Source organism: Chanodichthys erythropterus, chromosome 14, assembly GCF_024489055.1.
Source record: "Chanodichthys erythropterus isolate Z2021 chromosome 14, ASM2448905v1, whole genome shotgun sequence".
Lineage (NCBI taxonomy): Eukaryota > Metazoa > Chordata > Actinopteri > Cypriniformes > Xenocyprididae > Chanodichthys > Chanodichthys erythropterus.
Window position 1 is genome coordinate 4,465,667 of NC_090234.1, and position 24,347 is coordinate 4,490,013.

Consider the following 24,347-nt stretch of genomic DNA (forward strand, 5'->3'; position numbering starts at 1 on the left):
CCATCTGTGAACATAGAGTTGCTGTGCCTTGCCAAAAAGCTCCAGTTCTGTCTCATCTGTCCAGAGAACATTCTCCCAGAAGCATTGTGGCTTATCAATATGCATTTTAGCAAGGTTCTTTCTCTGCTAAAACTGTCTCAATGATTCCAGTATCTTTGCTTTTCTTAGTAAAACATTTTTTTTAAACTCTTTCCAGGTTTAGTGATGTGGACACACTTAACATAATACGTCTGCTGATGCCAGATTTTGGTGTCTTCCTGTCTACACTGTTCATCATACGTTGGTGCAAGGCCAGGATCCAACCTCACAGTGAAAACTGCAGTCAGCTCTATGAGACTGAGGTAATGAGCATCTAGTCTTGTTATTGTAGAGCAGGGCTGCTCAGTCCACCTTTCTGTAAGTCAAATCAAACACCTGAGGATGTTGATCAAGGACTCTGAGTTTACCTGAAGGTGCCCTAGATTCAAAAATTGAATTTATCTTGGCATAGTCAAATAACAAGAGTTCAGTACATGGAAATGACATACAGTGAGTCTCAAACTCCATTGTTTCCTCCTTCTTATATAAATCTCATTTGTTTAAAAGACCTCCGAAGAACAGGCGAATCTCAACATAACACTGACTGTTACGTAACAATCAGGATCATTAATATGTACGCCCCCAATATTTGTATATGCCAGCTCATGTTCAAGGCATTAGACAAGGGCAGCCAGTATTAACATCTGGATCTGTGCACAGCTGAATCATCAGACTAGGTAAGCAAGCAAGAACAACAGCGAAAAATGGCAGATGGAGCAATAATAACTGACATTATCCATGATATCATGATATTTTTAGTGATATTTGTAAATTGTCTTTCTAAATGTTTTGTTAGCATGTTGCTAATGTACTGCTAAATGTGGTTAAAGTTACCATAGTTTCTTACTGTATTCAAGGAGACAAGAGCCGTCGCTATTTTCATTATTAAACACTTGCAGTCTGTATAATGCACAAACACAACTTCATTCTCTATAAATCTCTCCAACAGTGTAGCATTAGCCGTTAGCCACGGAGCATAGTCTCAATCTCATTCAGAATCAAATGTAAATATAAAAATAAACACTGTACTTACGCGATTAGACATGCTGCATGACGCACACTTTGTAAAGAACAATTTTGAGGGTTATATTAGCTGAGTGAACTTTGTTTATGGTGTTTAAGGCAAGCGCGAGCTCTTGGGGCGTGGGGCACCAGATTTAAAAGGGCCGCATACCCTGAATCGGCGCATTTATAATGATAGGCAGTTAAAAAAATTAATAAAAAAAAAAAAAACTATGCGGTATTTTGAGCTGAAACTTCCCAGACACATTCAGGGGACACCTTAGACTTATATTACATCTAAAACATGTTCTTCGGCACCTTTGAAAATTAAAGCATTGATGGAACTAAACTTTGCAGGAAAGTTCATTGAGGTTACCCTCTCGATTAAATCATCCAAAACGTACTAGCTGCTTTGTGCTGCAACAGAAATTATTATAAGGAATAAAGAATTTTTGCTGTATTTATTTTAGTTACATTTATGGTGTTGTCTGCTTTTGTCCCGTTTCCATATTTAATAGGGTTCGGATGAAGAGATTTCAGACTCAGAATGTGAAGGGGAGAGTGGAACGCCTGAAGGTTCCTCCTTTGACACCTCTGTTCAGAGCCGCAGCTCTCCTGCCTCCTCTCCTGACGTTCTGCAGAAACTCATCATATTTATGACTGGACTGAGACTTCTCATGTCTTCAGCAATGAACACTGCTGGAAAAGTTCTGATCACTGTTCTGTTAGGGCTGGCAGGTAATGCATATACATATGAAAGTGTGCATGCATTCTGGAAAATGATCTGTAGATGCAGTCAATGATGTTACATATTTTGGCAGGTATAACGTTTCCCTCTCTGACGTCGGCACTGTATTTCATGGTGTTTCTTGGCCTTGTGTGGAGCTGGGTGTTGGACTACACCATCTCTCTGCTGCACTACAGCTCTCTGTGTGTAATGATGACCATCTTCAGTGGAGGACACGTTCTTATCATCTACCTCTACCAGCTGCCTCTCTTCCAACAGTTCATTCCTCCTCAGGATGACTTTGCCAGGTGCAGTTCAGAATGATCTCTACTAAATAAACCAAAATCGTTCAGTAAAACCCAATGTTATTCACATCAGACATGCTGTAAAAGTATGTTTTGTTATGAAGAAGCATCATCAACAAGTCACGTTGCACACAATTATGGTCTTATTTAATACTTCCGTTCTATTTGATTTGGAACTCACATGTAAAAATGTCAAACACTTGAATTTGAATTTTGGCCTGGAAATTAGTGCGTCAGATGTGCTGATCATAAAGCCTGATACAATTTCTTTTTTAATCAGATTGTCTACTGTGTCAGGCTCTGCAAGTGAAGATTGAAGATTATAGCAAATTATATTTTTTATAACTTGATACAAAGTTATAAATCTTCTGCAGGAGAGCAAAAAGTTAATTTCCTCAGGCATTGATTTTACAGCATCGACAAGAACCAAATTTAAAAAAAAAAAGTGAGTTACAGTGCACATAAAATGCAAATCTTTTTAATCCATGTAGACACACCAGAAAGCTTTCCTGTGCCACACAAGTTTATTTCTGTTGTCCAGGCCATATTTTTCAAGTCAGTCTATTATCATTTTGTGAGGCCTGTTGCATCTAAGCTTTCAGCTGACTGAAAGTGTAAAAAAAAATGTTGACGGCCCTTTTGTATTAGTACCTCACAACTACAGACATTTGTTCTTTTTTCTTTAAATCTAACATAGTTATTTTGTTATATACTGACTGTCATGTACGCTAATGGCAAGTTCTCTGGAAAGAGGTTTGGTTAACGATACCCAGATAAGTAGAAGCCAATATGATTTTGTGTGGCCTATAATGGCTAAATGGTCTCTATTTTGTAATACAGGTTATGGTCACCATTTGTCGCTGAATAGCATAACACTCACTAGTAAAAATAGGCTGACAATGCTCGTTACAATTGCCTCCAAGGTAATTGGAATACAACAATCTCAGCTTAAAGGGATACTCAACCCAAAAATTTAAATTCTCTCATAATTTACTTACCCTCATGTTTTGAGAAATAATCCATCTTTATAAATTCATGTAATACAAGAGAATGTGTCCCTCAAAGTTGATACTCCAAGAACCATGCAAAGCAATCACAACGGTAATCCATAGAACTCCAGGGGATGAATCTGTCTTACGAACTGAACTGATATTTTAACTCTTTCCCTGCCATTGATGGAATTTTCCATCATTTATTATGAGACACTTTTTCTGCCATGGACAGAATTTTCTGGCTATTCGTGTTTTCCCTGTTATATGGTAGGGGTTACTATTACACATCTTCTGAAAGAGTACAGAACCTCCTGTTAAAATCACAGGTGAAGAAGCAGTGATAGCATATATAAGCAGATGCATATGTAAAACAACGCGTTCATCAACATTAAACAGCATATAAATCAATACTGCCTAACATTACCAAATGAAATGAACTTGTGTCTACCCTCAAAGTCGGTAATTTTTACAAAATATTTTTGGTGTTTGTGATTTCTTGATTTGTGATAATATTTTACAATTCTATTATTTTTCTATAGATTTGTCTGTTAATACCATTTTACACTTAGTGACAGGCAACTGAACATGCAATTTATGGTTGTTAATGAGTATTAATGCATGAACTTAGAGCAAGAAAAATTGTTTTAATAAAACCTACTCCATTGTTATTAACACTAGCTAATGCTAGTAGTCGATCATGGTTGGATTTAACTGTTTTTAACTGGCTTCTTGAACAAGTTCAGTAGTCAAATTTGTCTGGCTATTGGACAACTTCATTGCCCATCCCTCACACCGGTGTACATGCCTCCTCCCTATCATAACAGCATTTCTTATCTGATGACATCAATGTTTTTGATTAAAAGATTACGAGGTACACATTACCACATCCCAACCCAATTGAACACCTATGGGAGATTTTGGACTGACATGTTAGACTGCGTTCTCAACCACCATCATCAAAACACCACAGGATGGAATATCTTTTGAAAAAATGGTGTTCCTTCCATCCAGTGGAGTTCCAGAGAATTGCAGAGTCAAGGCACATTGAAGCTGTTGTGGCAGCATGTGAAGGTCCAACACCTTACAAAAACATTTTCAGCATCTGTTTGCATCTAATATTTCTGTCTGCTTACCAGGTTGTTTGGTTTGACAGCACTCATCCAGACCAACATGTCAGAACCGTATAGCCTGGCTCTGCATGAAGATGGTAGTTGGCCTGCAATAGTGAACCCACTGGTGCTCCTACTGCTGTATTTCTCAGTCATGAATCTACTACACAAGTGGAATCATTCTAATGAGGAGGTACTGTAATGCACTTCACATATGCACAGACATGAGGCAACAAAAAAATAATAAAAAAAAAATGTGGCAGGGTGTCCTAACCTGCTTCTGGAGGGCCACCTTCATCATCTGCAGAGTTAAACATCAGATAACTGTAAACTGTAAAGTATGTGAACCCCTTGCAGAATCTGTGAAAATGAGAATTATTTTAATAAAATAAGAGGGATAATAAAAAAATGCATGTTATTTTTTGTTTAGTACTGTCCTGAGTAAGATATTTTACATAAAAGATGTTTGCATTTAGTTCACAAGACAAAACAATAGCTAAAAAACAATATTAAAAACCCCATTCATAAGTATGTGAACCATTGATTCTCAATACTGTGTGTGGTTACCTGATGATCCAAGACTGTTTTTATGTTTTGTGATGGTTGTTCATGAGTCTCTTGTTTGTCCTGAGCAGTTAAACTGAGCTCGGTTCTTCAGAAAAATCCTCCAGCTCCTGCAGATTCATCAGTTTTCAAGGATTTTTGCATATTTGAACCCTTTCCAGCAGTGACTGAATGATTTTGAGATTCGTCTTTTCACACTGAGGACAACTGAGGGACTCAAACTCAACTATTAAAAAAGGTTCAAACATTCACTTTCGCTTTCACATACATTTTTTTAAAACATTTTTCTGGTTGTATTGTGGGTCAAGACTTTTCTAAATTGTATAATACACTTGGGTGATTGAAACAAAGTTTGGTCTGTCATTTTTCATATTATTTCCAGAGGAACGAGCGGTTCCCTCAATTTTAGTGTACGCTCTAGTCGGAGTGTTACATAGTGGTGGCCCGTACGGGGATCGTTCTGTTTGTATTTTTTCTTTTTTCCTTTTGTGTGAATACATACTGTATATATTTGTAAATATGGAGGATACAGGATACTGCTACTCAGACTGCTATGATTAATGATGATGTACAGACACCTAATGCTACTGGTGAAAATATTGTGGACAATGCTGATATCTCTGGTGTTACGCCTGAGGTAGATTTTACGGCAGGCCCATTTGTAACTCGAAGCAATCCTACAGCAGAGTTAACATCTATGTTAAGTTCCTTGTATATCTCTGACCCTGATGACCAAAGTGATGGTGATGATGATGATGATGATGTAACATCAAGCTGTGTGTATAATGTCAATGTAAAACAAACAATGCAGGCAGATATTGAGAAGTTAAAAGTGGATTTATTGGCCCTTAACACAAAAGTGCAGGCTGGGGAATGTGATTTTAAACAGTCTATTGAAAGTGCTTTGAATAGAGAGGCCAATTTTCGGCAGTGGACGCTAGCTTGGCGGAGCTGGATGAATATTTCCAGAAGAGTCTGGAGAAGTTGGAGAGGGCCGTTACAGACTGCTTTCTGCGGAGGGAAGCAAAATGGGAGAGTCAGATGAAAAAGCTGAGACTCACAAGTACCCCTTCTCTGTCCCACCTACGAGCATACACTCCAGCTACCTCCTTTTCTTCTTTTACTGCCCCTAGAACCCCGATACCTGCTGCCAGAACTAAAACACCCACGTCTAAAACTGTCAATGTTACATATGATGTACCCCCTGTTAACACCCCACTAACCACTGTGCTTAATCCTCCAGCTGTTCAAAGTGCCACGTCCTTCTATTTCCAAGGACGGGGTGGTGAGCCGCATCCTTAATAATATCAACCCCAGGGTGGCTGGCTGCCTACGAGGAACTGTGAAGACAGTAGAACAGTTGGTAAAAGTGGGGTCAAAGGTAGAGAAGGATTGTTTAGGGGCGAAGGATTACTGGCAGAAGGTTGGCAGTCAAAATACTAAGGAAAAGGCAGATAAGAGACCATCTGAAAGAAATACCTCCAAACACCTGGCTGGCTTATCCATTGCCCAACCACACGCAGCAACATCTCTCCTATTGGTGCCGGTGGGGGTGCAGGGCAGAGAAATGAAGGCGGTGCTCGACACCGGGAGCACCTTTACACTAATGCAGGAAACCCTCTGGACACAGTTAGGAGGAGAGGCAGCGACAAGAACTACAGACCCTCCCCAAAAGTTCATAATGGCAGATGGCAAGGTTCATCAAGCAGTAGACCAGAGGAAGGTGCAGTACCAGATGCTTATCCCATGCCTCTTGTACACGATTTCCTGGAGTCCATGGAAGGAGCTGCATGGTTCAGCACCCTGGATCTCCAGTCCGGCTATTGGCAGGTGGAGATGGAGGAGGGCAGCAAAGACAAGACGGCCTTCATTACCACCAAAGGCTTATACCAATTCCGGTCTATGCCGTTTGGGCTCAGGAACTCCGCAGCCACCTTTCAAAGACTGATGGAGAAGGTGTTGGCAGAGCTGAGGGGGCAGTTTTGTTTTGTGTATATCGACGATATAATTGTCTTCTCCCGATCTTTACAAGAACACATATCTCATCTAAACATGATATTCCAAAGACTCACCCAGGCCAATCTTACCCTCAATATGAAGAAGTGCCATTTCTTCAAAAGACAACTGAAGTTCCTGGGCCATATTGTCTCCGACAAGGGAGTTGAGGTCGACGCTGAAAAAACCAAAGCGGTCATTCAGTATCCTCCACCTAGAGACCTAAAGGCACTCCAGCGTTTTCTTGGTTTGGCTGGTTGGTATCACAAGTTCATACCTCACTTCGCAGACATCACAGCTCCCCTCAACAATCTGAAAAAGAAAGATGTCCAGTGGCAGTGGACCCCAGAGTGTTAGGCCAGCTTTGAGAACATCAAAACCTTACTTCAAAGTCCACCTGTCCTAATCCAACCAGACCTCAACCAGCCGTTCCAGGTCCATACGGATGCCAGCGATGTGGGCTTGGGTGCCATCCTCTGCCAGCAAACACCTGAAGGAGAGAGAGTAATTGCGTATGCATCACGAACACTTCACGGAGTGGAACTTAATTACTCGACATCTGAAAAGAAGTGTTTGGCAGTGGTTTGGGCGGTGGAAAAATGGAGACATTATCTGGAGGGAAAACGCTTTGATGTATTTACAGACCATGCAGCTTTGGCCTGGGTATTTAACAGCCCCAAGACCAACTCCCGTCTGACCCGTTGGACCCTCCGGTTGCAGCAGTTTGACTTCCAAGTCCACCATCGGAAGGGCTGCTTAAACCAGGGACCTGATGCTCTGTCTCGAGCCCCTGGGAATGTAAAGGAAGAAGAGGCACCATGTTTGGCAGTAACAACACCTAAGCATTCTTCAGACATTACACACTCACTGGCTGAAATAGCACAGGCCCAGGAGAGCGACGAAACAGTCAGCCGTCTGAAAGCAGAACCTAAAACCAGGAGGGTTAAAAACCAGCAAAGTACCTTTGAAGAACATCAGGGGGTATTATATCGGCAAGTTCCAATGAAGAATGGGAGCAAATTCCAGATGGTTGTCCCTCAAGCTTTGATACCTGGATTTCTGCATTACTTCCACGACAATCCATTGGGTGGACACCTGGAAAGACTAAAAACCTTGCTGAGGCTCCTGGAGGTGGCTTGGTGGCCATCGGTGCGTGCAGACGTCTGGAATTACGTCAAGGGATGTGAAACCTGCCAAAAATATAAACATGACAATACGAAACCCAGTGGTCTGCTGCAAACAACACAAGTAACAGAGCCTGGTCAAATTATGGGGTTGGACCTTATGGGACCATTCCCATGCAGCAAGAAACGCAACACATACCTGCTAGTAATGGTGGATTACTACTCTAAATGGGTAGAATTGTTCCCCCTGCGTGAGAGTAAAACACAAAAAATCGTGAGAATACTCAGAGAGGAGATTTTCACTCGATGGGGGGTCCCAAAGTATCTTGTGTCTGACCGGGGTTCTCAATTTACTTCCAATGTGCTCTCTGAATTGTGCAACACCTGGGGAAGCATCCAGAAACTCACCACAAGCTATCACCCACAAACAAACCTGACAGAGAGAATCAACAAAACATTAAAAACAATGATAGCATCATATGTGGGGCAATACCATCATGGGACCACTGGTTACCTGAGTTTCGTTTTGCTATCAACTCAGCCTATCAAGAGACCACTGGCAAAACCCCGGCTGAGCTGATGTTGGGCCGTCGACTTCAGGGACCCCTGGAAAGACTCATCCATAAAGCCCCTGCACCAAATCAAACATCGTATAATCTCATTGAAAGACAAACTATGATGGCAGAGGAGGTAAAACGCAGAGTGGAAGTGCAAAAAGCCAGACAAGCGAGGTATTATAATTACCGGAGGAAAGATGCGCAGTTTCAACCGGGTGACCTCGTCTGGATGAGGACGCATCCCCTCTCATCAGCCACCAACAAATACTCTGCCAAGCTAGCGCCCAAGTGGGAGGGTCCAGCAAAAATATTAACAATAATAATTTATGTAGCAATGCCATATAAGGGGTGATATTTATACTTATGTTTGATTAACACGAATGCATGGTTGATCATTTATTTTAATTGTCACCCTGTGCTCTGTTCCGTTGCTCCTGTGTGTGTGTGTGTGTGAGACCTCAAGTGAACGGACTCTCGCGAGATTCCACAAGTCCCGCGCGGCCTTTGCGTCACGTGAGGATAACACGGAACTTTAAAGTTAGCCGGCAAACCGGCATCGAGCAGCATCTGTGTTCGCTCCCTCACTCCAGTGATGGAGTACTCGAGTCCTGGACTCGGACTCGAGTCCGACTCGAGTCACTATTCTTTGGACTCGAGTCCGACTCGAGACTCCATTCTCTGGACTCGTGACTCGACTTGGACTCGCGGACTGATGACTCGTACTTGGACTCGGACTCGAGGATATATAAAATCGGACTTGAGCATTCATCACGTTGTTTTTGACTAAATATGTTATAAAAAATTATATAAGTTTATATATAATATTATATAAGGTTTCGTGCCCAAGACCGGCCGGGATCTATTTTTTCCCTCACAGACACTGCTACCGCTCGCTCTCTTGACAACACACTCACTGACGTCACTCACTTTACACTCGTGCATGATTCGCGTGCTAAATGTTCAAATTTGGAAAATGCAGAAGATGTGCCCCGGATCGTGAAATTCGCCAACACGAATTTTGCATCTAATGCTGGAAAGAGCAGCGCTAAATGTTATGTGTGTAATTGTACAACTGTGGAAAACAACTTCAACTGGGACAACTTCAAACTTTAACAGACACCTGTCACAGATGCACCCAGAAAAGTAAGTAAAATGCTTTCCATTGGCTAACGTTAGCTTTTAAAAAAACTATTATTGACTAATGCATATATGATAATAAACAGAAGAAGCTAGGGTTGGGCGATGTTTGACAATTTGGCATCAGACGTCGACGATGTCTAATGTCTGGTTAAGATTACACAATTTTTAATTTACTAGTCACTGTGTCAGATCAGATTACATGATTTTTTTTGTCTGTTGCGATAGTCACTGTGTCAGATTACACAATTTTTTTTTTCACTGTGTCAGATGGATGACGCAATTTTGACTCCTAAAATCCTGTGGTGTCGTGGACAAGAAACATGTCAGACTAACGTTACACGTTGTTTTCTGACCAGTCGCGTGCCGTCACACACACATTCACTTGAACACATACAAACGCACTCACGCTAAATCACTCGGTCACTCACTCACAAACGCTCTCTCTCTCTCTCTCTCTCTCTCTCTCTCGGCATATCGTATTGATTTTTACGTTTTAAGTATTTTTAAAATACAGTGCCCAGTAAAATGCACGTTCACAACAATGGAAGTAAACACATGCTTTTGAACACATGCTTTTGATGGCGTCGTAAAGTTGCAAATGTGTCTGGCAAAGTGTATATGTCAAATCAGTAAATAAACTCCCTTTGCAGTCATGACAGCGGTATCATTTTTGTTTAATGTAGAACCTCTTTAATACATTTTATCAGTTCTTTGAAGGTCCCAGAGTGGAGACATGTAGGCACTGGGAGCTCGAGACTCGACTCGGACTCGAACTCTGGTAATGGTGACTCGACTTGGACTCGACTCGGACTCTTCTTTGGTGACTCTGACTTGGACTCGGACTCGAACACTGGGACTCGAGACTCGACTCGAACTCGACAGTTGGTGACTCGACTACAACACTGCCTCACTCTGTCACATTTGTGGATTATTTGCCGAACTGTTTTCTTCTGGAGTTTACTGCCGCCTCACCTGTGGAGTTTTGTCTGGGTGTTTTTGTTTTTGGGACTTTGGACTACTTACCAGGGAGGATTTTTAACAGTTCGGTGGTCACGTTGGATCTGCTCTCGGACATTCATTCATTCATTCATGGACATTTTCCGGTGAGACTGATTCAATAACATACATACTACGTTTGGATTTTCGCTCTCACATACATTTTTTTAAAACGTTTTTCTGGTTGTATTGTGGGTCAAGACTTTTCTAAATTGTATAATACACTTGGGTGATTGAAACAAAGTTTGGTCTGTCATTTTTCATATTATTTCCAGAGGAACGAGCGGTTTCCTCAATTTTAGTGTACGCTCTAGTCGGAGTGTTACAAGGTAACCACACACAGTATTGAGAATCAATGGTTCACATACTTATGAATGGGGTTATTTTAATAAATTCAGCTATTGTTTTGTCTTGTGAACTAAATGCAAACATCTTTTATGTAAAATATCTTACTCAGGACAGTACTAAACAAAAAATAACATGCATTTTTTATTATCCCTCTTATTTTATTAAAATAATTCTTATTTTCACAGATTCTGCAAGGGGTTCACATACTTTTCCACTGTATATTACCCCTCCTCCTACCTCATGTAGTTACAGTGCTAAACAGCTGCTGCTAAGTACTCAAGTTGATGACACAAGAGATTTTCAGGATTACTAGAAACTTCCATTCAGTTGTGGTAGGGTAAGCTGAAGTTGAGCTCTGCAGGAAAGTTTAAGGCAGGAACACACCAAGCCAACGGTCAGCCGTCTGGCAGTTTTTGTTCGTCGACCGACTAAATTTTCTTAGTGTGTTCCACAACATTGGCTGAAGTTGGTCCTCATCGCCTTTTTTCGGCCGATATGAAATGTTGGAGCACGTCAGTCCATCTGATCATTCGGATTGGCTGTTCAGATACTGCCACCTGCTGGTTCGGAAAGGCATTTCATCTCACGCAGGCGCAGAACTGACGTGCTACTTGGCCGTCGGCTGTCTAGTGTTGGTTTGGTGTGTCAGGCCAACTTTGGACACAGACGCTGCCGATGTGAGCCAACCCCGCAGTCTGCTTTCGTCGCCACTAGTTCGTCGGCTTGGTGTGTTCCTGCCTTTTATACGGCATGATTGAACTCCTCTAAAGGCTGGTTCATACTGTGCGATTTAGGCCACGATTTGGTCGTCTGAGACAAATTTTGTAAATCCTAAAAGATTCCTATAATCCTAGCTTAAAATCTGTAGTCTTTGATCACTAGTTTGACATATTCACAGATAGCCGATTAATGACCATTGCAATCAGATTTTACCTCCGACGAAATTCTGGCAGTGTCAGAAGATTTGGCGCACAGTCCTGCAGTCTGACTTCTCCTACGACAAACGTCAAATTGTCTTCGTTTTTCAAGACAAGCTGTGATCAAAATGAATGATAGAGATGTCTTTATCGTGTGATGCAGCTCGCCGTCACTGAACATGTGTGGATTGATAATGTAAAACTCCAGACAAGATTTCATGCGGGCACCTGTTTTTTAACACGTCTTGACTGTCGTACAGTCTGACATAAATGACAGCTGAGATCCCACAGTGTGACATGAGGATCATGTTCATACAGTCTGACAAGCAACAATCTTAAAGGACTATTATAAATCGCACAGTGTGCACCCGGCTTAACACGGTGGTTCCAAACCCTGGTCCTGGAGTACACCCAACATTGCCTATTTTTGATGTCTCTCTTATCTGACACACTCGTTTGAGGTCTCGGAGTATTTAACGAGCTGATGAGTTGAATCAGGTGTAGCAGTTTTACTTAACCTCACACAAGATACCAGTTATGTTGGACTTTCACAGGTGGTCACACCACTTAATGTGTGAAAGTGTGAGATTACCCCTTGCTCTTTTACCTCAGGGCACCAGCTAAGGAATTTCACCTTAACAGTAAAATAAAAACCTAAGACAATAGTTCAAAAAATAAAATTATGTAAATCAGAGGGAGTTTATCATCTGACCAATCTGAAGGCTCTGTGATATCCTTGATTAGCTTGTAGAGCCTCTGTTGTATTATCAGCTCAAGGTAGACACAAGTGTATTGAAATAATTGTATTAACAAAAAGATAAACAAGCGTAAATCAGCATAACTACTAAATGAATACCATGAATGATAAAGGAATAGTGCAGAATATGCTTAAAATACAAGTGATAAGGTTCGGTGTGGTTATGGCAGAGTTATGTTATTTAAATCAGCTATATAATGTCTAATATAAATGAGAAAATCACATACTGATAGTATACAACAATGCCAAGGTCTCTGGAAAGAGGTTTGGTAAAGTGATATTTACGTTCCACATGGTCGAGTGAGCAGTCCGATGGTGTGATATCTTCAACTGGTTTTGCTGGGTAACAATGCACGGGTGAGAGGAGCCAGAATCCATTCAACAGCCTAGAATGTAAAGTTCTGTGGAATGGTGATCTCCTGGAGCTCTAAAAGGGTTCTAAAATCTGAAACACTCAGATGAGGCCCTGCAGAAGATCCTTAACAATCTGGGCCAGAGACTCAGAACTTGGTAAATCTTCTTTGGTCTCTCTGGCATGAAGACTCGGAATGAGCTGTTATTGTCTCGCTTGAGTTTTTTAATGTCTCTTTCCTCTCAGACTGGAGACTCAAAATGTGGTTTTATCTGTTGATGCTTCATAAGCTGTAGACTCAGAGTATGGAATCTGTTGATGTCTGTTAAATCAGTGTCTTTACATTTTTACCAGTGCATTTTTCACTTTCCAAGCCACCTCCAGAATACATCAGTTTTAAGGATTCCAAACATGGTTATGAATGGATTTGGATGGAGTCTTGTGGCTTCTCTTTTTTTCAGCCACCAATGCTGTTCCCAAAATGATTTTTTATGGGAATTTTAATGTAGTTATTTATGGACTTAAATATTATTATTTTGTATTAAAATTAATATTGAGTCAGATGATTCCTTCCAATATTTCGGGGCGCCAGTCAAAAAATAAAAAAATTTTCACCTTGAAAATAAAGAACAATCATTGGAAGATTGTTGACGGAATTACAATTATATAAATTGGAGGAAGTTCATCATCTGACCAATCTGAAGGATTTGTAAGATATCATTTACTTGTAGAGCCCATTACTGTATTATCAACACAAGGAAGACACAAGTGTAATAAATAGATTTTATTAACAAAAGGATAGACGAGAGTAACTAACAACTGCTGAATGTATAAAGTGCAAAAAGATTGATAAATGCAAGTAAATGAGTAGGATGTTACAATGGCAGTTACACATTAATCTTATGGAAAGATAAACTGTAGTTTCTCTAGGTGAAATAAGCTAAACCTAATTCTAAATTTAACAAAAATAAACTGAGAGATTATTTGTTATTAACTGATATCAGCTATGCAAGATCTAATGCAAATTAGATAACCATATACTGACAATATACACTAATGCCAAGGTGTCTGGAAAGCTGAATCTGAGGGTGACGTCTTCCACTTGCTGAGCTGAGCAGCGTTGCAGTGGGAAGAAAGGAGTTGGAATCCATTCCACAGCCTTGAATATGAAGTACTTGTGAACATTGAACTCCTGAAGCACAGAGAAGGTCCTTTTCCTGGAACACGCAGAAGAAGAGGCCTTGAAGAAACCTTGAAGATTCTGATGTCTGTGCAGACGATCCTTATTCTCTGGAACATGCAGACGGAAGGATCTTTAGATTCTGAAGTCAGTGCAGATCCGCGCAGTCTGGAACATGCTGATCTGGGGTGAACAATGGGGAAAATGATGATAGGATTAATCTGCTCAATGACATGCTAATATCATTCTTCCCTTGAACAAATGGTCAGGGTGATTGTCTTTGCAGGCCTATCTGCAAGCCTATCTATTTCCTTGTTTGCTTCTCTTGGAGGTGTGAGTTTTGGAGTCCTGTGCTTTTCATCATGGCAGATGAGGTGATGAGGAGAGTCTGCCCTCATGTCTGCCTGCTGATCACTACAGGTGTAAACCTTACGGATAAGTCTCAAGATGGGTGCAGTGCAGAAACTGCCTGTGGACCAATGAGAAGTCCTGTCCTTCCCGTGCTTGAGGTGTCTGTCAGTTGTCCTAGCATCCTTATTTAATTGTGTTGGACAATCCAAATGAAATGTAGCAAACCTTTCTTCACTGTTGCAGTCAAAGAAGGAGCCTCACCATAAATCTGGACAGTGAAATGTGTTGTTCACTACACAGGTGTGTTTGATTAGGGAGACATCTAAAATGTCCAGTGCTGGGGGTACTCCAAGACCAGGGTTGGGAACCACTGCTCTAGCATATTCAAAATGCTGCTACCTAAATTTTTTTAAACTCCTGGCAATCCTGTAATCTAATCTTTTTGTTATATTACTTCAGTTACTACTGCTAGGCGTTACTACTTAATGCCATTGTGTAAATGGAGTGCAGTTGTTTTTTGCAGTTGTGTTCATGTTTATCTATTTATCTGCATTTGTAACCCAAATATATACCATGCTCAGGAAAATATTGAAAATTATGCTGAAGACTGCAGCATCCCATCAAGCTTCTCCCCTGAAAGAAAAGAGGTAAGATAAAATACAGCAAAATGTGCACTCACCAAGACCACAAGAAACAGACTATACATAACACAAGTGAACAAAGTCACAGAATTCTAGTCAGAGAGCACACAATCATTTGCAAAGGGTTCCCAGTAGCCTTTTTAACAGTGTTGTCGTTCTTGAGATAGGTCTTGGTCTCAGACTAAAAGGACTCTATTTTATTTCAAGACTGGTCAAGACCACAACTGCAGGGATATCGCTAAATTGCCATTGCATTGCCTGATTTCTTTGTTAACTTCATTAATGCAATCGGATGTCAAATTTCCTGCTTCAAAAGCAATCAATAACTTATTTCTAATTTAATTTATTTTGTCACTGTTGTGCTGGATCAGAAATCAACAAGGCATTGTCACCAAATGTCACCAAAATTAATACAAATGCCCTCAAAATTCAAGATATGACTTCATAAAAGTACTTGTATAAGATCTTCATATTTATATTGTAACATATGATATCATTTAAGAAATATCACAACAAAGAGGGCTGTTTTCACAAATATCAGCACAATTGCAAATGTGATATTGTTTTTTTTTTTTTTTTTTTTTTTTTTTTTACAAATGTACAATAAACAAAATTATTTTTAAAACATTAATCTCAAAATTATTTATGCATTTATAATTGTATTCAGATGCAACTTCTGTTTGGCAGATCGCGCATCATGTAATTTTTCTTTATTTTGCAAAAAACAACATTTAGTTTTTACTGTGAGTGCACACAAATAAAAGTAGACAGTCTGTAGTTTCAATTGATGAATTTTGTCTGTATGAAAAAAAAGTGAGTATTTTAAGTCAATTTTGTTGCTATGTGAAGAAAATCCAGCAAAACGCGTTGGCGTGTTTCCCGACCCCTGAATGTTAACACAAACAGGCAGGATGATTTTCACATAATTTTGAAGCAAAAAAACTCTAGTCTACAAGATCTAATACTCAAAAGTATTGTGGACACATATTTGGACCTTATTTCAGTGACTTTTTTGTTTTTAACAAACACAAACTTTATTTTATCTAAAAAAACATATATTATTGGAGCCCAGTATGTGCTGAATACAGTGTAATGAGACTTTAGCCATTAATATGTTTATAAGCAACTTAAAGTAAAAAATGTCAAGTCATGTCAAAACATTTCTCCAAGATAGTTTAAGTTAGTTTAAGTTACCATTATTTAAACTTATGATTTCTGTGTTGTTGTTGCCATTTTTTTAGGATATGGTGTTGGTGTGGAAGAGGACGTGGCAAGACCACGAAGATTCTGGGGTGAATTCCCTGATTTTAGAGGATGACTTCCCAAATTGCTTGGCTTTATCTCCATACACACAGAAGATTTCTTATTGTACCTCAAAAAGTAATTAATATAGAAAGTCTACAATATTCTTGTGCATATTTGCACAAATCCAAATACACACAAAATAATGGGACAGAAGAGAGTATGAGAACAAGGTCAGCTATGACTAAAGGCTAGATGATAAAACCAATGAATAGAGGAGCAGGGAAGGAGGTGTGTTGGTGGCAAGTGGTGAGTGCAGACTGAGCTGAGAAAAATCTGAACTATTGCAAATCTAGATATAGTTTTGTCATTGCAACAGCCACAGATACATATGCAGGTAATGGCTTGCAAAAGCTAAACTCTTAAAATAAAACTCTTAAATATATACATTATATAGGGCTGCACGATTAATCGCATGCTATTCTCACGCGCATTTCGTCAGTAAAGCCGGTTCCCTGATTACCGCTAAATCACAATCACCTGCTTTCAAATGGAGCGCCATTTAATAGACTGAGCCGTAGATCACTGAAAAGCCACGCAATATCGCGTTCATTATCGCAGGCGATTCATCTGCGATATGAACGCGATATTGCGTGGCTTTTCAGTGATCTACGGCTCAGTCTATTAAATGCCGCTTCATTTGAAAGCAGGTGATTGTGATTTAGCGGTAATCAGGGAACCGGCTTTACTGACGAAATGCGCGTGAGAATAGCATGCGATTAATCGTGCAGCCCTACACTGTCACTCTGTTCACATCTATTTATTACGTTTATTTTGTTCACATTTAAGAATCTGTGTGTGATTGTGTGTGAAATGCATTCACAGAATATACTGTGGAGAATGAAAGCTCTGGAGGCAATGAAATATTGAATGACGTGGACCCTCTATCTTCCACTGATCGGCCTGGACCCAGCGCGTTGATCGTGTTTGGACAGTTCATCATGAAACAGAGCTATATAATTGCTCTCATCATCACAATGGTAACAGTGTTTGCAGGCAGAATGGCCCTAATATATGTTAATTCATGATTGCAGTATAGTTTATAGTACTTTTTGACCTTTTTTTATTTTTATTTTTTATTTATAACAGACTGTAAAAGAACCAAAAAACGTATTTTTTTATTCCTTCTTATAAATAATATTTTCTTATTGGAACCTGAATACATTGTGCATACTTTCCAAATTGGAAGATACGTCCACAAGTTTCAAGCCTTGTTTCAATGAAATTGAGGGCACCTGCTCTTCTTCTTTACGGAGGTCCGTCAAATTAAATGCTTATCTTATATGTGTGCAGGTATGGAGCATCAGCTATAACTCATGGCTTACATTAATATTACTGGTGTGGTCATGTGTGATCTGGATGTTGAAGGATCGGCGGCGGTTCGCTATGCTTAGTGCTCCATTTCTTGCTGTCTATGGGACATTTCTGCTAGTGATTACGTTCATCAGTCAACTCCATCTTAACCATATTGACATTTTCCCTACTTTACCAAAACTTGTCTTGATTGACTTTGATGTCTATGGTTATCCAGTGCCCTGTGTGCACCTTGCTGCAAAGGTATGAAACCTAAATCTTGAGATAGTTTAACAAAGTGTTCTCAGCGTAGAGCTGCACGATTAATACCATTGCGTTGCAATTCCTGAATGACTGAATGTGTGTGATCACATCGCCACTACATTGTCATGTATATGAGTGTGACAGCTTCACAAATATTCTTCTTAACAAAGCAATATCTTTATTTTACAAACATTCAAATAATTACAGTACTGAACTAAGTTCTGAAATCAATAATTATATTTTGGACCTAAATACTGATTTCTGTTGTAGTGATCAAACATAGAGTATACATCACCTTTTAAGTAATTAAGTAATTTGATGCTTCAAGATTAGATATTCCACTCGAGCTGTTACACTTCTCCCAGTTTATCAGTCATGCTGTTCCTGTTTAGAACTACAAGCATGAATAAAAAAATAATTGCAAACATATCGGATGTGGTGCTTTATCACTTTTTTCCCTACACTGTATAACTTTTGACCTCTAATGGTTAAAAAAAAAAATACAACTGCACGCATCATAACAACACAGAGCATCTTCATGCTACCCACAGCTGTGAAATCTGTCGTGAACATTGTTTGATACTGTATTTTTATTAGATGTTATAGACCTATGCATAACTTCCCATATCTGTTTTAAAATCAAATTATTTCTTTGCAGGTTACTTATTCGTTTAGTTTCTGGATTTTACTTAGGCAACGGCTGAAAGAAAAAAATGAGGAGCTGCAGAACATGGATGATTTAATGGAAGTCAAAGTTCAAGCATGTATGGATATCTTTTTGATCTTTTAATTAAAAAATGTTTCAACAGAATGTGTGCATGATATACAGAAAATATAAGGTGTGGTTGTTTTGCATTGGAAAGGATTGACACAATGAACACAATGTATACACTTGATGCATGCATCAAAATATGCCAACTGAAGGCCACAAAACAAAGGCTGCCTTCCATGAGTCCTACACTCACTGACTGTTTTCTGTACAAACAGTATGGATGCAGATGCTAATACTGCTAATACTTAATATATATTATGCTTCTTACATTGATTGGTACCCTCACCTGATTTAATTATGTCATGCGACTTTCCATTTATTAACTAATACCATATATGGGCTAGGTGTGCATTAAAATCATGTAATGCACACCTAGCCCATATATGGTATTATTTAAAGTGGAGTGCTTTACAGTACAGATTATTTCAAAGCAGCTTCACTGTAATAAACAGGAACATACAGTAATGATGAAAACTTTAACTATAAGACAGGAGATCTGTCTTTAGGGCCTGTTGAATTGTCCTGGTCTTCACTGACATTCAGAGCTGTGTTGTGGTTGTCTCTGGGTGCAGGTCCAATATCTGCTATAATAAAAGCTAGCTCGCTTCCCATAATGTTTACTCATTAGGTCAGAGGGCGGAGAGTTGGCGGTCTTTTGTGGTTGTTTGAACGCATTCAACCACATAAGTGTCTACACTATGAAAACAATCCGGTAGAATGCATTTTCGACAACCTCTGGAAGTGGTCGAAAATGGACAAGCTCAAAACTTTCTAGACCCCATTTACACCTGTATTTAGCATCTTAATACCAGGTGTAAACAGGGCCTTAGACTTTAGTTACAGCCTGTAATTTATAGGCTTTTACATCATAATTCTTATTAATTATTTCAATTTCAGTTGCTGTCAAGCGATAGAAATATGCTGCTGTTTCTAAGACTAAAAAGGACAGTAGATTACTATGAATTTCCATCAAACAATATCCAAACCAATTTTAATGTGTTGTGTAATTGGGTACAGCATGGTGAACATTTATATATCTTTTGGCTACCATATTTTGCTTTCCTGATGGTTTAGCAACAGTTGAGGACACAGCATGGAAGTCTCATCTAGGTCCTTCATGTTTGTTTGAAAATATAATATCTCACTTGCAAAATAATTAATATATTGTGGAAATGTGTGTGTTTCTATTACAGGTGACAACAATCAAACCTCTCAAATGATGACTGTGTTTGGAGCATTAGTAAAAGGCATTTTGGTGAAGTACTGGATCTTCTGCTGTTGCTTCATGTTCTTCTTTGTCAGTTTTTCTGACAAAGTGGCAGTCTACAAAATTCTCTATATCTGCTTATTCCTTTTCGGTGTGGTTCTGTACAAGGTGAGTTAAAACCATGTGTCAACCTTTTCAGATCCATATAGCCTTGTTAAGAAGAAAGTACAACCTCTTTTAATTCTATGGTTTTACATATTAGGACATAATAAAAATCATCACCCCCCTAAAATTAGGTAAATGCAACCTCAGATGAACAACAACACATGACATATTATGCTGGTTGGAAACATTCAGGTGTTTGCCACAGAGGAAAGACATCAGCAATGATCTTAGAGAATCAGTTGTTGCTATCATCAATCTGGAAAGGGTTATACAGCCATCCACCATTCTACAGTGAGAAAGTTTTTCACAAGTGGAAGACATTCAAGACAGCTGCCAATCTTTCCAGGAGTGGACATCCCAGCAAATTCACCCCAAGTTCAGACCGTGTAATGCTCAGAGAAAATCGCAAAACACCCAAGAGCTATATCTCAGACTACAGGCCTCATTTAGCATGTTAAATGTTAAAGTTCATGGCAGTTCAATTAGAAAAAGACTGGACAAGTATAGCATGTTTGGAAGGGTTGCCAGGTGAAAGCCCCTTCTTTCTAAAAAGAACATGGCAGCACGGCTCAATGAACTGAAGCAACGTTGTTAAGAATAGTGGGCCAAAATTCCTCCATAATGATGTAAGAGATTGATAAAATCATAAAGACAATGATTAATTCAAGTTCCCATTCAGTCGGTCACGTTCGACGTACGTCGGACAGACCGACGAATAGGAATCTCGCTAGAGAGGCCAATCTACTTCGAGTGTAACTAAACGAGCCAATGCACATTGGCATGCAATCATATGCATCAGCTGCTCGCCTCGCAGCGCGGGTATATAATGGGCAGCAGGTGCGTTGCATCTTCAGCTTTTCGCTTCGGAGCCAAACGGTGTTTGTTCCTGTTCTCTGCAAGCGAGTGTCTGCTAGAAGACGAGTCAAGCTTTTTGGTTGAACTTCTCTTTTTTTCCGAGTGCGGGCGAACAGCACAGCAGCGGGGTCGAAGTCCTCTCTTTTTCTGTTTTTGTTTCGTTTGCCGTTTTTGAGCAAATAGCTGTTTGACAGCGTCAGAAGGCTGTTCTCATGGCCGGTACGGTGCGCTTTTGAGCGCTGAAAAGCCGTTTTTACGGCTGGTAAGAGTGAGCGCCTTCAAAGAGAGAGAGAGCACACACGACAGGCTGCACACAATCCCTGTCTGTGTTGCGGTGGCCGTTCCCCTGCATGCTTCAGCACTTCTAAAAGAGTAAAGTCCCTGAAAGAGCTTACACAAGTAGATTTGCGTCTTTTTAAAGATGACATCCTACTTGTGTTTCTGGATGCGATCGTTCCTGTCCTCACTGATGGCCACCATCACCGTTTCACATGTCTGGGCGCGTGCTGAAATGATGTTCGTGGGTGTTCATGTTTTCATACGAGAACATGATCACGTCGACACGCCGGTCGTGACTCTTCTTTCTCCGGGAAGCTTGAGTTCCCTCTGTTGTTGGCCAGCTGCCGCTTGTGTGTAAAAGCATAGCCGCGGGTCTGCCCGACACTCTGGGAGACCGTGGAGATCAACGAGAGCAAAGAATAGTGGGCGGTTCCCTTGCGTAATCTCCATTGTAGCGCCCTCTCTGGTGCACCAGAAGAGGTCTACTTTGCTGATATGGCTTGGGTGACATGAGGTTGAGGGGTTCCTTCGGGGAACCAACCCCCTAGGGCCCCTCCCTCTCTAGCGCATTGCAAGCTGTGCAGTTTCTGGATTGGATTGCTGGTCCTTCTCATAGGGGAACCTAGCATTTCATTCAGAGCTCCAGCTGAGTGACAGACGTCGATTGCAGCATCGGAGAGAGTGCTGTTATGCTCTGGAAATGAGGGTGACGCTGCCCACTGTAATGGTGTGTGCTTATGCTGACTCAGATTCGGAGTTTACAGCCATGCTTTCCTGGGTCTTCCAGATGTGCATGGAAAACTTGGCAGTATGGGGGTATATTGGTGCCATAAATATGGAATATGGAATCCCCTGCAGGAAACTCTGGCCCAGCAGGCTCTGCTGTGTCCATTGCGGGGAGATGACGCCTCCCGTCTCTGCAGTTGTTTAAGTGGTTGGTGAGAATCACCCCTGAGACGGGCGACCCAGAGATGGGTGGGGCTGCTCTTTCACCCCTGGAGGAGGGCCGGGTGGTAAATCCTTTTATTAGGTTTGTTTCTGTTCCGCCACTGACCCAAGAGGCAGCGGTACCCAAATTTAAAAGACCAGTTCCTCCATTTCCAGGTCTGAAGAGGGTTTGGAGAGCAGTGGGAGGAGAAAAACCTCACCACTCTCATCCCCCTCTTCTGTCGCCAGCGGACAGCAGCGAGCAGCGGGCAGCCAAAGCCTCGACTGCTCCCTCTGTCCATCCGTGGAGCCAGGTAAGTGTTGCCTAGCACACTGTGACGCCGCTTCGGGCCGCCTTACAAAGAGAGCCCCCCAAGCCGCGTCCCTGTGTTCCACCTCGCTGCCCTGCTGCGGGTACACCGGTGGTCCCTTTGGTCCCGCTTGTACGGTCTCTGCGAGCCTGGTTAGCGCTCCCCAGTCCGTCTCGCTGGCTCCTTCGGACCATCAGGTTCGGCTTGCGATTCAGTTCGCCTGGCATCCCCCCCAAGTTCAGGGACGTCCTCTTCACCACAGTGAAAGATGCCGATGCCCCTGTCCTGCGTGCGGAGATCGCAGTCCTACTGGCGAAGGACGCGATAGAGCCGGTCCCTCCAGCCGATTTGAGGTCGGGGTTCTACAGCCCCTACTTCATTGTACCCAAGAAAAGCGTCGGGTTAAGACCGATCTTGGACCTGCGAGTTTTGAATCGGAGCCTCTACAAGCTACCGTTCAAAATGCTCACGCAGAAACGCATTTTCGAGTGCATCCGTCCCCGAGATTGGTTTGCAGCGATCGACCTGAAGGACGCGTACTTCAATGTTTCGATTCTTCCGCGACACAGGCCATTCCTGAGATTCGCGTCGAAGGTCGAGCATATCAGTACAGAGTCCTACCCTTCAGGCTGGCCCTGTCTCCCCGCGTCTTCACGAAAGTCGTGGAGGGAGCCCTTGTTCCCATGAGAGAACAGGGTGTTCGCATTCTCAACTATCTAGACGACTGGCTCATTCTAGCACAGTCTCGGGATCAGTTGTGCGAACACAGGGACTTGGTGCTCAGTCACCTCAGCCAGTTAGGGCTTCGGGTCAACTGGGAAAAGAGCAAACTCGCCCCAGTGCAGAGGATCTCTTTTCTCGGTATGGAGTTGGATTCGGTCGAACAGATAGCACGCCTCACAGAGGAACGTGCTTGGTCGGTGTTGAACTGCCTGAATACGTTCAACGGCAGGACAGCGGTCCCACTGAAGTTCTTTCAGAGGCTCCTGGGGCATATGGTGGCTGCAGCGGCTGTAACACCGCTCGGTCTGCTTCATATGACACCGCTTCAGCACTGGCTTCACGGCCGAGTTCCAAGATGGGCGTGGCAGCGCGGCACGTTCCGGGTGCCAGTCACTCAGGAGTGCCGCCACACCTTCAGTCCGTGGTCGGACACTTTGTTTTTCCGGGCAGGTGTGCCCCTAGAACAAGTGTCCCGGCATGCTGTGGTTTTCACAGATGCTTTTGCCACCGGCTGGGGTGCCACGTACAACGGGCATGCAGTCTCAGGGGTTTGGACGGGACCCCATCTGCATTGGCACATCAATTGCCTCGAGTTGCTGGCAGTACGCCTTGCTCTGAGCCGCCTCAAAGGCCTGCTTCGGGGCAAGCATGTACTGGTCTGTACAGACAACACTGCGACCGTTGCGTACATCAACCGTCAAGGTGGTCTACGCTCCCGTCGCATGTCGCAACTCGCCCCCCATCTCCTCCTGTGGAGTCGGAAGCATCTGAGGTCGCTTCGCGCCATTCATGTTCCCGGTGTGCTCAACCGTGTGGCCGACGAGCTATCACGAGCTGCGCTGCCAGGAGAGTGGCGACTCCACCCCCAGGTGGTTCAGCTGATCTGGAGAGAATTCGGAGAGGCTCAGGTAGACCTGTTTGCCTCACCAGAAACCTCCCACTGCCAGTTGTTTTACTCTCTGACCGAGGGGACACTCGGGACGGATGCACTGGCTCACAGCTGGCCCCGGGGCCTGCGCAAATATGCGTTTCCCCCAGTGAGCCTACTTGCACAGACCCTGTGCAAAGTCAGGGAGGACGAGGAGCAGGTCTTGTTAGTTGCGCCTTACTGGCC

General features: G+C 41.8%; 1 protein-coding gene across 1 annotated transcript in view; it reads left to right on the forward strand.

Annotated features, from left to right (window-relative positions):
* Positions 1-24,347, forward strand: part of si:dkey-11f4.7 (piezo-type mechanosensitive ion channel component 2) — an 85,838-nt gene that overhangs the window by 24,863 nt on the left and 36,628 nt on the right. Inside the window, 10 exon segments of the mRNA XM_067410212.1 lie at positions 197-341; positions 1,599-1,818; positions 1,902-2,115; positions 4,241-4,406; positions 15,076-15,141; positions 16,377-16,503; positions 17,263-17,417; positions 17,731-17,994; positions 18,653-18,758; positions 19,960-20,141. Coding sequence (XP_067266313.1) covers positions 197-341; positions 1,599-1,818; positions 1,902-2,115; positions 4,241-4,406; positions 15,076-15,141; positions 16,377-16,503; positions 17,263-17,417; positions 17,731-17,994; positions 18,653-18,758; positions 19,960-20,141 — 1,645 coding nt within the window.